This window comes from Besnoitia besnoiti, chromosome III (genome assembly GCF_002563875.1).
Source record: "Besnoitia besnoiti strain Bb-Ger1 chromosome III, whole genome shotgun sequence".
NCBI classification, from domain to species: domain Eukaryota; phylum Apicomplexa; class Conoidasida; order Eucoccidiorida; family Sarcocystidae; genus Besnoitia; species Besnoitia besnoiti.
Genome location: NC_042358.1, coordinates 2,984,199 through 2,999,517, shown reverse-complemented (window position 1 = coordinate 2,999,517; position 15,319 = coordinate 2,984,199). Strand labels below are relative to the sequence as shown.

The 15,319-nt window shown below is 60.5% G+C and overlaps 1 protein-coding gene across 1 annotated transcript; it reads left to right on the top strand.

Annotated features, from left to right (window-relative positions):
- Window positions 1–1,752: 1,752 nt before the first annotated feature.
- Window positions 1,753–9,451, top strand: BESB_047110 (uncharacterized protein; the record flags this gene model as incomplete). Its single annotated transcript, XM_029363162.1, has 7 exons — window positions 1,753–3,756; window positions 4,210–4,384; window positions 4,628–7,543; window positions 7,978–8,039; window positions 8,277–8,378; window positions 8,677–8,801; window positions 9,406–9,451. 7 exons carry the CDS (start codon window positions 1,753–1,755, stop codon window positions 9,449–9,451), a joined length of 5,430 nt encoding a protein of 1,809 aa, XP_029220528.1.
- Window positions 9,452–15,319: the final 5,868 nt, after the last annotated feature.

Sequence of the window (15,319 nt, the reverse complement as noted above, 5' to 3'; positions counted from 1 at the left end):
TACCACTTAATGCCTCCCGAGCACGAGCCGAGCCATTCCAGTGCGCGCTAGCAGACAGGATGTGAGTGGCAAGGATTCAGAGAAACGCCCCCCTTCCCGAGCAGGGAAGCATCACCATTCAGCAGGAATGCAATTTGAACGCCACATAGCCGCGACTCGAAGGTAAGTGCCTCAGAAAGGCGGCCCCGTGCGTCAAGCTTTTGCCACAAAATCCTGCTGCCCCCCTACGTGACCACTCTGCATCTACCGTGGCGAAAGACATTGCGACCCCCGCCGCGTTTGTCTGGAAACCTTGAGCATTCATCACTGGTCAGCGCAAGAAGGGAAACAGACAGAAACCACCGCTTCAAGACGCGTTATCGGGACACAGAAGGGAGGGTGAAAAACCGAGAAAACGCAAGCGTCTACGGCACCAGCAATGACAGTCCAGCGAAAGCTTTTCGATCTGCCTACGGCGTGCATGGAGGTCTCTACAGAGAGGGCTGGGAACGAGGAAAGCGGGCGCTGCAGAACGCGTTATTTTGTCGGCTGCTGTATACACGGACGCTTATTTATTGAAAAAGTACCTCTGTAGTCCAATTTTTCTCTCGGTGGCTTTCTGACAGCGCGCACCGCTGCACGGACGCTCCCTGCTTCCCCCCTCTCCCCGGGCAATCTTTCGTAAAGAAACGGCCGAATTCAGGGGTGACTGTGCGCGTTTTTTTCGTTTCTTCTGTTTGCTTCCGTTGAAACACTACATGCTCTCGATATTGCAGTACTCTTGCATGCATATCTTTGTCGCATTTTTCTGTCGCAAGCAAGAGGCTCTCGTCCGTCCCTGGACTTCGTACCATACACACGGGACAAACCTCCCTTTCTTTTCCCCTCTCGTGGCAGCGGATCGAGCACGCACGCGGCCGTCAGGATTGCGTGTCTTGAGTAGAATCCCTGAGACATGTCGTCCGTAACGTCAGCTGCTACCTTCCTTTGGAGTTTCCGTAGTTTTGTGGCGTCGTGGCGAGGCAAGTGAGAAGAGTAACGGTGAAGAAGGCCTCGTTGGCAATATCAGCAACGCGAGCGCACAGACTCATGGTGGCTCGGAGTTCATGAGGTTGGAGCACAGCATGGAGAGGCCCAGTTCGTTGGCTTCTTGGTATACATGCGCTCTGATTTTTTGCCTCCTCTGTTTTTCTCACAAGGATAGAAATAAGGGACCGGGCTCACTTACTGCGCGCTGCTGTCTTCACCCAGTAGGCGAGAGGCACAGAGGCGCGCACCTTGCGCGTTGCCCAGGCTCTGATTTCTCCTTTCAAGTGTTTTCCACGTGCACTCTTCGTCGAATCTCCCTTCCAAGAGCTGATTCCAGCAACATATCGACTTTTTCCCGCGGGCTTCGTCGCTTTCCGGCGTGTATTCTTTCGTTCTTCACGCCGTTGCATCGATGCGCTTCCATCGCGACGAGCGCCCCGTAAATCTTCAATTGCATCGCACATAGCCTCCCCTGTGTTTTCGTTTACCAGCTCGCGTCCGTGCACGCGATCCCTTCGTTCTCCTCTATCGTCTCGCGTTTTTTCTCCTTTGTGGGAAGCTGCGCTTCTGTGCGGCCTCTCCGTCTTGGCTGGCGCTGGGGCCGGGGTGTGTGCTGTTCGTGTACGCCCCGTCCCCCGCTTACTTGCTTCTCAAGGGTTCCTGAAGCCGCGCGACGGCTCCGGTTTTTTACTTTGAAGACTCTTTTCTGGCCTCTTGCAGGCTTATCGTGTGAAGCCTCGCATCATGGCCGCCCTTCACTCCGCACTCGACGTCTCGCGCTTCGGGCCTCCGCCGTCTTCTTCTCGACAGTCCCAAACCGGCCTGCAGTCTGCTTGTCCGCGGTCCCCGTATTTCTGTCCCCTCGGACTGACGCCGCAGAGAATCCCAGGCATGGATGCCTCGAGGGAAGTCGCCGCGCATAACTCCAGTGCGCTCCGCGCACCTCCTTCGCATCAACGAAGCGTGCAGGCCTCAACTCTCACGTCCTTCTCTGTCTCGCTTTCTTCTGCCGCGGCGAATCCGCTGCCTTCCGAGCTTTCAACGGCTGCGGGTTCCCTCTCTGCGGAGGCTGCGCGTCCATTCGGGCCCGGTGAGCGCGCGTCCGACCCCTTGTCTCGCTTTCTTGCGCGAAACGCCTCGTTTTGCGTATGGCGCTCGCCCTGTCCTCCGGCGGGTGTCTCCGCGTCCTCGATGCCTCCCGGGGGCGCGTCTGGAGACGTGCGGGCACCGAGCCTCACGAGCGTCTTACCGATCATCCTGGCGAGTCCGCTGCGGCGGAAGAAGGCCTTGCGCAAAACCGACGCCGCTCGCCAGTCCTTCAACGACGAAGCCCCTGAGTCTCCGCTGCGCAGCACCGCCGCTAGGGCGCGCACGGCCTCAGTCCCGGCGGCAGAGGCGAGTGCGCGCCGTCGCGCCGCGTCCGCAGAGCCGCGCATCCCTTCCGCAGGCGAGGCAGGACCTGCCGCGTCGCCCGGTCCTCGTGGACTCCGAGACCAAGGTTCTCCTCTCGCGTCTTCGCGCGCCGCTGCCCACCCCGCCGAGCAGGAGAGTCGCGCGCACGCGGCGCCACAGCCTGCGTCGCCTGCCGCGCCGTCGCTGCTCTTCGTGTCGCCTTCCTTGTTCGCGGGCGACGCGACGCGGGCGGGAGACGGCAAGGCAGGCGGAAGCGGCGCCGACGGCGAGGGTCACTTTTCGTTTTTTTCAAGCCCGAGCCGGGCGGCAGGGGCGGTCTTTTCGCGTGAGTTGAAGCCACCCGTGCAGCAGCCTGCGCATGGCGCGTCGCCCTTCTCTCTTCTCGCGCCGTGTCCGCCGTCTGCCTCGCCCTTCGCCTCGAGTCTCGAGGCCGCGCCGTCCGCGGTTGCGCCGCCTGCGTTCTCCGCGGCGGCGACGCCCATGTTCCTCTCCCCCTCGCCGCGCTCACCGTTTCTCAGGGCGAGCGCGGTCGCTGCAGCTGACGCCGGGGGCGGGATGCAGGCGAGCGGCGCGCGGCGGAAAAGCGACTTTATTGAGATGGCGCCGAATCGCTGGACGTGGGGCGTGCGTCTCGGCGAGCGCGCTTGGGAGGCGTACAGACAGCAGATGGCGCTGACCTCGCACTTTGCCGTGACCAGCGACGAAATCGCGCGGTCGCTGCTTCAGGGCCAATACCCGAACAAGTCCGCGCTCTCCAGGCCCGAAGGCGCGCGGCGGAAGACCTACGAAGGGCTCCACGACGAAGCGCCGCGCCTCGGCGAAGCAGAACCTCGCGGGAGGGCGCGCAGCAGCGAAGGTCGCGCAGGCGGGAGCGAGACGCGGGCGGACGCGCGCAGAGGCTCGTCCTCTGAGGCAGAAGATCTCGCTCTCGCACGGAAGCTGCAGGAACTCTCATCCGACGACGAGTCCCTGCTGTCAGTCGACTCGCGGGCAGGGAACTTCCGCAGCGCGACGCCGCGTCTCCTCTTGCCAGCGGCCTCGCAGCAGAGGAGAGCGCGCTCCGTGGAAGAGGGCGGAGATGAGAAGGCGACCCTTTTTCTCGATGCAGACCTTACCTCTTCTGAGGAAGAGGGAGAGAGGCCGAGTTCGCAAAAACCAGCAATCGCGGAGGAAGACGGGCGCGAAACTGCTCCTGCCTGGAGGGGCGGAGAGAGACGAGTCGCGGACGCGAGCCAGACGCATCACGCGAGGCCGGATTCCAGCTCCGCAAATCGCGCTCAAGACGCAGGGGAGGCGCCGACAGAGCGTGCGGTTCGCCGTCACGACGTTCATCTTGTAAGACTAAATCGGTGAACAAGGAGTAGATCCTCGTGCTTGGGGACCTGCATCGAAGCCGCAGTCCACCGAATCCAAGATGAGCGCAAAGGGGCGGAGATGCTGCGGAAGCGTCACCGATATCCTTTAACAAAGGGCACGCGGAAGAGTGGAACGTCTGTGCTGTCTCAAGCAGTCGAGCGGCAGGCCACCACCTGCAAGCATAAAGAACTTGGCTGTCTTTATCTCATAACCTGAGTCATCTTCAGTATTCTAGAGCTATATAATGCCTTTGTCTATTTGATTTGAGTTATACCGCTCTGGGGCGTGGATCATTTGTAAAGAGACGAGAGATACTTATATGCTCCTATCGGCGCTGCCGCCGAGGATGATAATCGGCGGACTCTTGAGGCGTGTGCGGCACGGTTACTTACGTCTTTCGTCGTTTTTTTGTTTCATTTTGTTTTCTTGCAGACCATGGCGCCGCAGCTTGGAGCGCCTGTTCAGCCACCGCTCCGCGACGTCGTCGCCCGCACGCCGATCGTCCTCGGCGCGCCGCACAAGACGCGCAGCCGGCCTTCCGTGCAGATGCGGCTCAACAGAGAGGCGAACGCAGTCTACGTCTCCTCGCAGGAGAGACAGCGAGAAAGTAGGTGGCGGCAGTAGTCAGCTGTATATGTGCATTCTGCGTAGTTTTGACCCCGAGGTGTTCGAGGCCGTCAACTGCGTTCGATGCGCGAGGGGACTCGAGCGAGAGGCTTTCAGAGGATTCAGGCTCGTCGGCGGTCGTACCGGTGGTATGTCCGTGCGCCATCATTCTGGCGTGCCTCCACCGCTTCGGTCTTTGCATGCTTCTCTGTCGTTTTGTCCCACCTGTCTGTCTTCTCTTCAGTGCAGCAGAGCCGAAAGCTCTCTGCGCGGCGCATCGGGGAGCCGGACTCGCCCGTCTCGTCGTCTCTTTCTCTTCGAGGCGCGGCTTCCTCTCCCGCGAGGCATGCGTCGCATCCCTCCGCAGAGGCGCCTCTGCAGGAGCCAGCATCCTGTCTGCGACCGTCGCGTGCGCCGAGAGAAGAGCTCTCGCTGCGGAGGGAGCCTCTGCCTCGGGCGTCTCGCCAGTCTCACGGTGCGCAGCCGGCTCACGCGGAATCTCGCGCGTCGGCCTCTGTTTCCGCGCGGTTTCCGCCGCCCCCTCCGCTGCTTGGCGGAGGCGCGGAGGCGTCGCTGCGAGAGAGACGCGCGTCGCTGCAGGCGGAGGACTCTTCGCTGCGCCGAGGAGGGCGCGAAGACGCGCAGAGTGAGCCGGCTGAGAGCGAGAAGGAAGGGGGCTCTGGCGAGGGAGGCGCAGAGGCAGAAGTGCGTGGGCGGAGAGACAGCCGCCGGGGAGCACCCCCGCGCGCCGGGCTGGACAGGCGCCGAGTCAAGAGGGGAGAGGGAGAGGCGCACGCGTCGCTGTCGCCGAGTGGAGCCCGCAGCGGGCCTTCTGCGCCTCGCAGGGCCACAGACGAAGGCCTTTTTTCAGCGAGCAGCGAGGATTCCGCCCTCGTGGCGCCTGTCTCCCTTCCGCGGCGAGCGAGCGACCAGTCGCGTCTGGCTCGCCTGAGCTTCTCTGAGCAGCAGGGAAGGAGGAGCGGCGACGGGAGCGCTGAGAAGGCACGCGGCAGGCGATCCAGCGTCGAGCTCCCGCGTGGGCATCGAGACCAAGGAGCCGGAGACGGTCGACGCGCCTCGGGCGGCGAAGTGCGTGAGGACAAGAAGAAGGGAGTGGGGGGCGCAGCTGAGCTTGCCGGCGCAGAGGACCGGGCGCCAAGCGAGGCAGAGAGAAACTGGAAGGAGTCAGGAAAGGGAGGGCTTGCCGAGCGAGATACGCTCCGGCGTCTCGAGGGCTCAGGAGAGCCGGCTGTCTCGCCAGCGCCGGCAGAGGAGCTCCCTGCGAATGACCGCGCAGACTACGGGCGCCGGCGCGAGGACGACGCAGATGAGACGCAGAGTCTGTCGAGCGAAACGTCCCTCGAGGACTTCCTGGCACGCAGCGACCCGTACGGAGACTCTCCAGCGAGCGAAGAAAAACGAGGGCGGCGCGCGTCTGCGGGCGCCGCGCCCGCGCCGCCGTCGGCCGCACCGCCCCCCGCCTCTCTCGGGACCGACGCTTCTCAGGCGACGGCGACAGAAGAAGGCGACGGAACGTCCTTCTCGTCTCCTCCCGATCTCTTCGCTGACGCGGCCGGCGGCTTTGGCCACGACGATTTTCTCGACGCGGAACCTCTGGGGGATCAAGACGCGCGAGAGTCGGGCGACGGCGAGGAGCCCCTGGGCGCCGCTGCCTCGGCCCTGGCGCTTCTGTCTGACGCGCTCGACAGGCCGGCGGCAGACGCGGGCGGCATCGAGGGCGAGGACGCCTCAACGCCGGCGCACGCGCGAGGCGCCGCGTCTTCGGCGGCAGCGGCGCCGCTCTCGGCGCTGTCCGCTGCGCTCGTGGAGGCCTCTGCGACGCCGCCACCCGCCGCGCGGACGACGACGGCGCTGGCGGTGCAAACCGACGGCCTGCCGGCGCCGCCGCCGCCCGTGGTGGGCTCCGTGCAGCGCGGCATCCAGACTTCGCCGGCGTCCTCGCCCGAGGGGCGCCGGCGCTCGTCGCGCGAGGCCCGCGCGCGGAAGGGAGGCGAGAAGAGCCGCGGGCTGACGCGGGCGACGATGCCTCCGCGTCTGCCGGTTGTCACGATCGGCGCGCGTCTCGTCGAGGAGCCGATCTCCGTCCTCGCGCGCCACGAGGATGGGGGGGGGGGAGACGAGGGGGAGGAGGTGGAGGGCGCGGACGGCGTCGTCTTCGTGGAGGGCGGGGCGTCCGCGGCCTCGGCGGAGTCCGACAGAGAAGCGCCCTCAGCCCCGCCGGGCTCGCCGGTGCGCTCGGCGCGGAGCGCGCAGAAGCGGCGGTATCCGCTGCGGCAGCGCCTGCCGGCGCTCAAGTCGTGGCTGGGGGAGTACGCGCGCTACGGCTACTCAGAGGACGGCAAATGGGGCTTGGTAGGTGTGTCGCGCTGCGTGAACCAGGACGCGCTGCGCGCGGTCGCGCGAGACGTGACGGTCGACGGCGTCCTCGGCGCGGTCGCCGGCAAGCGCGAAGAGAAGAAGCGCCAAGAACTCATGCGAAACGGCACTCTCCTCGAGCTCGCCGTCGACGAGCGCCAAAAACTGCTGCAGCTTGGCCAGCACGTCAGAGTCTCCGACTCCGAAGGCGACGAGGCCGCAGCCCCCGGCGAGCGCCGCGACCGGCGGAGGCACGAGAAGGCCAAGCGGAAGCGGCGCGAGGGGAAGCGCGGAGGGACCGGCGACACGAAGCGACGGCGCAGAAGGCAGACAGCCGCAGGCGAGCGGGCGGAACCGCGCGAGCGGCGCGAGCGCCTAAACGAAGATGCGGAAGCAGCGTGGAGAAGTGAGCAAGGGGCGGAGGGAGGTGGCGACGACGCGGACTGGGGCGTCGGGGAGACGCATGCGGAGGAAGACGAACCGCAGGCGCCCGAGCGTCGCAGGCGCAGAGGCGGCCTGCCCCAAGAGTCCGACAGCGACGAGGGAGGGGAGCGAGCGGAGGAAACCGCGAAAAAGCGGCAGGAGAAGAGAAGCGAGAGAAGAAAGTCCGGAGGGAGGGGTTTTAGTGAGGACGAGACCGAACTCCCCAAGAGCGAAGGGGAGCGACGGCGGGGCAAGCGCGTCATCCACGACGATGATCAAGAGGACAACGCACAGCCAACAGACCTCACCAGCACAACTTATGAAGAAGGCGAAGACGGCACTCGAAGGCTGTTCACCTACAGTACGTTTCTTTCTCGGGGTCATTTCGATGTGCATGATGACAGACGACACTAGCTTGCAAACGGTCTGCGACTCCGTCTGGCGGCCTCATCCTCGCAGGCGAGCAGTTCCGCTGTTCTGCGTGTCGCCGTTTGTCTTCTGGCTGGGGCGTTGCGACCCTGTTTCTATCGTTTTTCCTTCTCTTCATCCTTGGGGCCTGGCTTGTCGTCGAGTCGATTCCGTTTCCGCTTCTCTCTTCATTTGCGCTCGCGCGTCACCTCTGACTCGCCTGCTGCGGTCTTCTTCTTCGCCTTGTTCTTTCGGCGTCTGAGTCCGCTGTCTCAGTTCGACTTGGGTTTTTCTGCTCCTTTTATGGTCGTTCTCGCGCGGAGCAGGACCGCGATTTCACCTGCTTTTCTTTCAGATTTCGTCTTTTTCGTTGGTTTTTTTTGGCAGAGGCTGTCACGCTGCCCCCAGAGTGGACTTGGATGAACGCGAATCCGCAAGGCACTTTGCAGGTGAGGAATGATCTGCCGTTTCCCGTCGTCTGGCGGCGGTCTCGTCGCTGCTTTTCTCTCTCTCTTTGCTGCTTTTCTCTCTCCCGTGGCTGCCTCCGCCCGCGAGATCCCTCTTTTCCTGTCGTGCGGCCGGTGAGAAGCGGCCTCGCCTCACGAGCGCATGCGCAAAACCTTGCGACATCCCTTGTCCTGTGCCCCGTGTTATTCTCTCTCTCTGTTGCGTGTTTGTCTTTTCAGACTGCCTTGATAAGTCGGTGTGGGGCGAGCAGCCACTCGCTCCTCCTGCGGCTCGCGCCTGGAACGACGAAACCTCCAATCGACAGCGGATCGTTTCTTCACGTAGGGCTTGCTTGTGCTTTGTTCCACGTCGCTAGTCTGCTCATCTCCGCGGGTCAAGGCTGGTGCTGTGTTCTTCACGGCGTCCTCACGCCCTGGTCCTCTCTTGAGGTGACTCGTGAGTCTCTGTCGTCCGCATGCGCGCTGTCTCGCTCGGAATTTGAGGTCTTCATCATCCGCGTTGTCGTTCTGTTGGCCTCTCTTCCCTCTCGCTCCGACTCCTCGCGTGTTTCTCCTCTTGGTGTCTCTCCACCCCCCGCATCCTCGCGTCCTCTGTGCGGCGGTGCCTCCCTCTGCGCAGTACGGAGTCGTCTCCGCCGGTCGGGGACTGCATGTGAAGGTCGGCGAGAAGGAGGCGACGCTGGACGCGGAAGGGATGTTTTTCGTTCCGCAGCACACAGTTTGGAGCCTCGTCAACACTTCTCGGTACGCGGTTAGTGCGGAGGCAAGACCGGAAAGGGCGAGCGACGACTGAGGAGTCGCGGGCGCAGCGTGCGAAGAGAGAGGGCACACGTGAGGCGTGGACTGAGGGCGCCAGGAAGGAAGACAAACAGAATCTGGCCGCGCGCGCGAGAGAGGGGGGATGGTGCGGCATCGCATTGCTTCTCACACGAAGACGAGCCGCCCGCCTGCGCCGAGCGAATGTTTAGGGTTTAGGGTTTAGAGAGGGAGAGGCGTCTGCGAAAGATGCTCGGGCACTGGACGGAAAAGGAGCCAGACAAATCAATTCCCTGGCGAGAGAAGGAGGGAGGTTTGCTTCTCTTTACAGGGCAGTTGAACGAGAGGGGAGCCAGGGGGGACGGTCTGCACCGCGGGGAGATGAGTTCTGAATAGTTTCGTGCTCGGGGCAGTGAGTCCGCGTGCAATGCCGAGACGTGCGGAGGACTGCGGAACGGTGTTGGGGCGGCGCTGTCTACGAACATGTTTGGCTTACAGTGTGACCCTTTCTGTGGAACGAATGGAGTGAAACGGGCGGTTTCGTCTTCCTCACGGCTCTCCAAATTGCTTCGTCGGTTCGTTTTCTCTGCAGGGGCGAGAGCGTCGAGGTCTACCTGACTTTCTGGCAGATGCCATGAGGAAGGGGGTCAGTCTGCTCCGCAGCGCCTGTGAGGTCACGCGGCTCTGTCCGCCGCTCGCCGAGTGCCGCACCCCGCGGTTGCAACCGCCGTCTGAGGAGACGAGGCGACAGAGGGGACTCGAGAACCCTGCTTCTTATGTTTGGCGCGAAGTTGGCGAGTCATTCGGTAAAGCGCAGCGGAAGAGACGGAGAAGCAGAGAGGGAGGCTGAGACAGTGTCTGGCTTCTGGCTCCAGCTGCTCGACGTTTTATTCTGTTTTTTGTCCGGATCAAACGAGAATACAGGACGAGCGGGGCGAAGTTTGAATCGGTGAGGAGATTGAGCGTGCGTCGATGTCCGCCATCCCTGAGCGTGACGATATATTTGCGGGGGCAAGCCGGGTCTCTCTTCTTCCGTTTAGGGTATAGGGTGAAGCCTAAACGCCAAAGTCTCTTGCGTGCTGATCGCTCATTCTCGTCCACGTTTCCACTGTTTCCTGCGCATCTCTTGCTAGTGTCTCTTTCTTTTCCGCGTTCTCTCTCTCTCTACTGTGGCGTTCACTCGTTTTCGTATCTGGCAGCTGGACGTCTGCGGCGTGGCGCCGCCCCCCGCGGAAGTCTAGGAAGGGAGTTTCCTTCCGAACCCCGATCTGCGGGGCTTCGGTTCTCCGCCGAGTCCTGTCCCTTCGTTCGCACACATCCCCTCAGGAAATGCACAGACACAGACACGTCGCGCATCCCATCTTGTCAAAAACCCGGCCCTCGAAGTACCCCAACCTCTGCTGTGGCGTGGCAAGTGGGGCGCCGCGCCTGGTGACTTGCACTATGATCCATTTTAATGGGAGCACACTTCCCTGGGTATCCAATCCAGTGCTCTGCCTTGGGCATGGAAGCTGGAAGACGGAATCGTTATTAAGCGCCAGGTAGTCCTGGACACCGAATCCATGAGAGTGAACATTGGGTGTCACCATGGTCATAGTTGCGGTACACAGCTTGCCGGGTGCGGCAGCGATGCATGCCGCTCGACCCCCCTGACCCCGCCCGCTATAAACCTACTCAAGTCTCGACGAGTAGCAACGAGAGGGGTGAGGTTATCCGCAGGAATAAACGTTTGTACCAGACCGAGTCGCGCTTTTGGGGGATACATGGTTTCTCAAGCCTGCTGAACGGCAGACAGGCGGCGCTGACCTTGAAGTTTGTGGCGCCAGCCGATGCGGCTCCAGGAGCGAAGCGGAAGATCCACAGCAAATACGTGGCGCGGGAGAGATAGTGGAGAGTCTTGTTCGGGTGCTGCAGGACTGCGAGCATGTGGTAGACAAACCCAATTCGGCTCAGATCTCACGCAGTGCTGCACAGTGAATGCTTTATATTTTTGTATATATTACGTTTCCTGACGAGAGCTTCCTTACAGATGCAAGTGAACCCCCTGGCACGCGTATGAGTGGATATGATTGAAGCTATCACTAGCTTGGCGTACAGGTCTAGCTGACAAGCGTAACTTACCCTATTATGTAGAACCGAGTGAAGTACAAGGATACCTCCAGCAACCATGGCCACAACCCCACATGGCAATCGACGTTTCGGCATGGCCTGCCCATGCTCCCTGCTTTCGTATGCGCGTTGTATTTTCACTTCTCTGTGAGGCTTACGAATGGGAGGCACTTTGATTTCAGTGGCAGTGGTTTAACATGCCCCTGCGTGACGGGTACTTACGTGCGCTCTGGTTCACGGGCCAAAGACAGCACATACACGCTATTTCGTTTGAAGGGAAGTGCTCATACTTCCGGAGGAGCGCAATTACTCCAGTCAACGGGTATCCTGATGCTCCGATGCAATAATTTTTGGCTGCAGTGGTGTAGGCCGTTCCCACCTGTCAGACCAGAGGGCGTTCAAACACCGTGAGCTGAGTATCTAAGCGGCGCCGTTCAGGAGCACCGAGCGCCAAACGCGGTGCGACGTCTTATCCCTTCCGGAGTTGCGTCTGATACAAAGGAACCGATCCCCGGCATATACGAGAGGAGGGGCGTATGCCGACGAGACAAATACAGGGGAACACGGCACACCTACGACAGACCGCGCGTAGAAAGACCGAAGCCGGAGGCCCTCACGTATGCCATACGTCAGTACCTTGGGAACCTGCTGACGCTCGCGTCTCCTGCCTCATTGCAAAACCTCACCAATGCAACTGCACTCCGATTCTTGGGCCTGCGAAGCGTGCGTGCTTTGTCACTGTGTCCCGTTCTGGCTGAAGGCGGAATTCTACCTATGAGGCTGCCATTCCACAGAGAAGGGGGCAGAGGAGACGAGTTTTTTCTGCCGGTGGCTGTGACAGCCAAACAATCACGCTCGCAATCAGCTCTGAAGGCCCTCTGATGGCTCGTTCGCGTGTACCACTTCGGGATGCCGCGCGAGTTGTACCATTGCTGGTAGTCACATAGCGTAAACACCTGCCGCGGCTGCAGCCCTTGGCAAAATACGGTATTATCCACAATGCATTTCCCGCCTGCTGTCGCGCTCCCTGCGCCCGCCTGCATATGTGACTGGGTAGGTATTGACCTCGGGTAGATAGCAAGTGTGCCGTGCGCCGCAGCGTGTGTGCGTCATTTGGGGAGCCAAATCTGGGAGAGCCGTGTCGTTCTCATAGCACCGGCGGCGGACAAGTGCGGGGGCCACAGCTATGAGCATTGAACGTAGCTGAACGGGAAGAGCGGACGGATGGGCTCCAAATTGCACTCGCCGGCCCTCCGTCATCAACGTGGAGAGGTTTGGCTCGGGTAGCTCACAACATTCAGGCTCAGAATCAGCGGAACCACAGGAACACTGTGGGACGGCGCTATCAGCGTGCTATTGTCCGCCCAACGGGAGTCTCGCCCTCGCCCGTGTCACCGGCGAGTCCTTGCTTTGTGTGTGGAATCCCCCGTACACGGGTTGACAGGTAGGTACAGTTTGCCGGAAAAGCTACGCGTCTTTTAGGTTATCATGCAACTGAGAAGTAAGCACGGTGCCACCCACCGTGGCAGCTGTCGCTTCCGTGCTCGCGCGCAGGATGTGGGGGAGACATGGAAGTGGCACCAGTGTGCCGGCGCGGGGTGAGGATTGCAGCGAATGGCTGCCAATGAGAAGGCCTCACTTGAGTCGCCTTCCGCAGATTGTCTAGCGATGTAAAGGTTTTGCGCACCTCAGTACCGCGCCAGACTGTGGCCTTCGAGACGCGAGGCAAGAGAGATGAAGGCACTTTGCACAACTTCGGATGGTCGGACTTAATGTGGCATTTTTATTATGAGCAACGCGGGGGACAGGAAGCGGTTTTACTGCCGGTATGCGGCCAGCTCTATGGTATGCAGGGGTCGTCTTTCACACCCTGCTGTGTGCTGCAGTCTCCGCATGAGAATGGCGGCGTCGATCACCCCATCCTGATGATTGGGGAGCACCTATGCGGCAAGTCGCGTGGCCACAGTGTGGCATACTCCACGCTTTCGTCGAGGCCCTTGATTCCGCGTCACGCACCACTGTGTGTGGTTCTCTATCAAGCTTTCGTGCACGAGCTTCAACGCCAAAAACAGATTCTTGCAAGGCCTTTAGGTGCTCACATTTGTCATTACCTCCGAGTCCAGTCAGCCTTTAAAACTGACGGCTCGACGGCAGCCCCTCACGGATACAGCATCCACACTGGCTGATGCAGCAGGAACTGCGCTTGCAGTGCCCGTTGAGTGTTCCGAAATGCGCGCGCTATGGCAGGAGAGCAGACGCTTGAACAAGCGGCAGGTGCATTATGCATGCGTCCTCCTTTGGGTTGCCGTAGTGGGAGTGTTCGTTGTATCAGCCCCTCCACGGAGACACCCAGATATCGCTCTGCGCATCCAGCTGACAATACTAGAGAGGAGGAAAGCAACTGTGGGGAGGGACACATTCCTCTCAGGGTTCTTCGTGGGCTACACCAAGCGTTGTCCGATAACTACATGGAGGAGAAACGGAGAATTTACAAAACAGGCGAGAGGAATCTAACCCAAGCTCTGGGGCTGCGAATAAGGGCACAGAGTGTGACCAGTTTAGTCAGTACCCAGAAAGAGCGGCCCAAGAAAGGACTGTGGCGGCATCGCCGGCAGGTATGGTTAGTTCTGGGTGCACTCCACAAAGGCAGCGTGTCCACCCGACTTAAGGCACATGCACTGTGGCAAGTTTTGCAGGCTGACATTCGTGCTAGAAGAGGCTGGCGGCGTGCGAGTGAGAGGAGGCGCTCGGCGGCAGTAGGGAGCCTACCTCGCCCGCCTTGGCTCTAGCTCGTTTCCAAGGTGCCCGTGGTACGTGGGCGGGCAAAGACACGAGGCAGTGCTCTATGACGCGCCCGCCTAAACTGTGTTATGGTGATGATGTCATACGTCGAAAGGGCCTTCGGCATCCATGTGGCTGAGGCTGTCACGGACCATGCAGCCAGTAGTGAAGGCAAAGAAGAAGATGCCTGTACATATTGGTAACTCAGTTGTTGTGGCGTGAATACTGTGCTATCACAAGAGCCAAAGAGGTCCGTCTTCACATTTGTCAAGCCGACGCTGCCTGACTCTATTGCGGAGGTAGACTGGATGCGCACCCGCACCCGGCAGAGGCAACAGCAACTGCACTAGATGCGCTGACTGGTGTCATAGAGGGGATTCATTCTCTGTGGTAGTGTCTTTCAGTTATTGCTCAAAACATGGCTCATCTGAAGATCCCAGACATTCGGTGAAGATGCTATTCATTACTGCCGACGATGGTGAACGGGAGGCTGTGTAAGCGGCATGTAGGGAGCCGAAAAAGAGCGCGAAACGGATTCCCATTGTTCGTGTACGACACTGTCACAAAATCCAGAGGCCTCTCCGATGATATGAGTGAGCTTGAGAGCCCACGAGCGTGAAGCGACTTCGGGACGGCGACAGAAAACCCATCACGGAAAGAACGAACACTTGTGCGTAGGTTCGCCGCATGTGTCGCGCCGCGGAAAACCCGCACAGAAGGAGAGGGACCGGAAATATCTGCCGTTGCCACACATGTGTAATGATTTGCAGATAATGCTTCGCTGGCCGGACGGCATACCCGGGAGGGAACAGAGGTGAAAGACGCCAGGTGCCATCCCCCGTGAATACTACGTCTCGAGGTCTCTGCGTGACATCACACTCGGCGCCGCGCGAAGTTGAGATTACCCCACTAATATTGGTTTTTTCGTACTGGCTCGTGCTCCCCCGCCTTAAACCGTGTTCATCACGGTGCGGGCGAGGCACCGCAGCATTGAAAGGACGCAACGGGTAGCCCCTACTTGAGAGGCCACACAGGCCAAGTTATCTATGGCCTAACCGAGGCTTTACGCTGCTATCGCACGGCCATCGCATAACGCTTCTGCAGTTCTTCACTGTTTGTCTCCAACCCAGTTCTCGTGCGTCACAAATTGCGGCTTGCTGTCACCGACGACTGAGACATGATATTCCGAAAAACAGAGTGGGAACAAGGAGCCAGAGTTCATCCTTTCCTCAGCACGTGGAAATCAAGTCGTTACTGATGAAAAGGACTTACAATATACTATATAAATCACATGGCTTCTAGTACTTTGAGATCATGCTAACGGCGAGAAGGGAAGTGTGTTTCAAAGACAAGGGATGTTTAGCCGGGAAGTTAGCGTCTAAAATCTGCCGCCTCCAACGTGCTCATAGGACGGTTTCGAGGAGGAAGCTAAACATGGCATCTTCTTCGACTGCTTGCAGCCTTCGCCACCAAGCGTCAGGTGAACAGACACCGCTTGACAGTGGCGGCCACGAGCAGTGGCGTCGATCCCCGGCACGGATACACCGTTAGGGGTAGGCGCGGAGAATCATACGACGCGAAATTCTACAGGACAGGATGGCTCTTTCCGCATGTGC